This window comes from Polistes fuscatus, unplaced genomic scaffold (assembly GCF_010416935.1).
Source record: "Polistes fuscatus isolate 324 unplaced genomic scaffold, CU_Pfus_HIC Scaffold37, whole genome shotgun sequence".
Lineage (NCBI taxonomy): Eukaryota > Metazoa > Arthropoda > Insecta > Hymenoptera > Vespidae > Polistes > Polistes fuscatus.
The window spans coordinates 15343-17618 of NW_025113115.1; the positions used below are offsets into that span (position 1 = coordinate 15343).

Below are 2276 nucleotides of genomic sequence, written 5' to 3' on the forward strand. Positions count from 1 at the left end.
CTTCGAATCGTTTACCCTATAGATCATACATAAATATCTTTTTTCTATAAAAAGAATTAGAAATCAAAAGTCATCGGTAGTCCAGGGAAAGATTTCTTTTATACAATCATGTATTGACAACGCAGCATAATCCATAGTAAACACATTTAAATTGCAAAACTATTAGGCATAATTAACAATTTAAATTGGACTTATTCGATGGGCTATATAAACAGCGATTTCAATGAATAGCTTTATTTGTCATACGAATTTGTAGCTGATAGTTCGTCGCGTGTTGCTACATTTAGCAAATATGGAAGTAGAAGGCTTAGATGAAAATGCAGTGGTTATCTCTGGAATATCGGGAAAATTTCCAAAGAGTGTTAATATCAATGATTTAACAGCAAATCTATTAAATGGAGAAGATTGCGTATCTGAGGATAATACAAGTTGGAAATTAGGTAAGAATATGTTCAATTTATTTTTATATAAAAATTAAGTGGAATAATGTGCGTTATTTTTGTTTCATTAAATTATTATTTTTTAGGTCATTCGTCTAAAATATCATCGCGTTTAGGACGCATTTCTAATTTAACGAAATTCGATAACTTTTTTTTTGGAATTAGTGCAATTCAGGCAAAATTTCTATCGCCAGAAATAAGAATGGCAATGGAAGTTACGTTTGAAGCGATCATTGATGCCGGAATAAATCCTGTAGAGTTACGGAACAAGAAAACCAATGTTTACGGGGTATTGAGTTTATATGAGTCAGATAGTTATCTACTGAAAGATAAAACTCAAGTAAGTAAATAGAATGATCTAATGGATTTCATTTAAAGGTAAAATCATTCTATGTGCAATTGTTTTTATTTTCATTATAGGAGAATGGGTATAGTCTACTAGGGTATTGCCGTGGTTTGCTATCAAATCGGATGTCGTTTTGTATGGGTTTAACCGGGTCAAACTGCACTGTCGATTCATCTTGCACATCAAGTTCATTAGCAATTCAAAAAGCGTACGAAGCTATAAAAGCTGGAGATTGCGAATACGCGATTTTTAGTGGTTGTATATTAAGCTTACTTCCCCAAACATCTCACCAACTGTACGAATTAGGTAAAATAAGAGTATATTATTATTTTTGTTCTATGCATTCCTTTATTTAGGTTTGTTGTCAACAGACGGCGTAAATAGATCTTTTGATAAGAAAGCGTCTGGATTCTCGAGAAGCGACTCGGTAGGAACAATTTTTCTTCAAAGAGCCGAAAATGCAAAGCGGGTTTATGCCGAGGTCGTTAATCTTTCTGTTAAGTACACTGAAGCAATTTCAAAAAACACGTGTCTATATCCCACAGCCGAATCTTAGGCTCAAATAATGAAACAGACATTGAAACACTGCGGCCTAAAACCAAGCGACGTAACATACATCGAGGCCGATGGTACAGGAATAAAATCAATGGATCTCGAAGAATTAAAGGCAATAGATCTTGTTTATGGTCAAGATCGAAGTCTTTCTAATCCTCTTTTAATAGGATCTGTTAAGTCGAACATTGGTAACACATATAATAATAATGCAATAAATTCGATACTTCTACGTCATCACAAGTGAGACTATCATTATATTTATCAATTAACGCTACAGCTCTTTCGGCAATATCATTTACAACTTTTATCGATCGAACAATTTTTAAGAAGCCTGGTACTCGTCATCGAATTCCCATTGATCTACAGGTAAATCAAGAAAACTTGTAGATAAACTGAACTTCTCGAATAAAACCATCGACTTTTGAGTAACAAAATCACTTATATCTTTTGAGCCGAATGATTTTAAATCTTCTTGTTTTGTGTCTATCATAATTATATTAATGTTTATTTAAAAAATGTAAGCTCTTTAAAACTAGTAAAACATATGAATAAAGACAATAATAAAGATTAGCATATCATTTTTTTAATTTATTAAAATTTTTTAAGATATTTCGTTTTTAGTAATTATCTATTTCTATTAAAATACTAATGATTTTTTATACAATCATAGGTTTGTGCAATTCTCACTGTTAACAGAAAAATTTCACCGAATTTTGTGTGTGTGTGAATCAATAAGGTGAAAAACAAAAAAAAATAGAATTGACATGTAATTCATTATTTTAAAAGTAAAGAATATAAATTACTCAACAGTATTTACATTCATTACGGCATAAAAACTATTTTTTTAGATCATAAATATTCCTAGAAAAATTCCATTTGTATGTTCTTTTCGTTAGGAAGTAGTTTAATAAGTGTTCATCAATAATTAAAAATGA

General features: G+C 30.7%; 1 protein-coding gene across 1 annotated transcript; it reads left to right on the plus strand.

Moving 5' to 3' along the window:
* The first annotated feature begins 642 nt into the window (after positions 1-642).
* Positions 643-1728, plus strand: LOC122520472 (fatty acid synthase-like). Its single transcript, XM_043640532.1, has 5 exons — positions 643-780; positions 861-1092; positions 1143-1255; positions 1361-1529; positions 1619-1728. Exons 1-5 carry the CDS (start codon positions 643-645, stop codon positions 1726-1728), a joined length of 762 nt encoding a protein of 253 aa, XP_043496467.1.
* Positions 1729-2276: the final 548 nt, after the last annotated feature.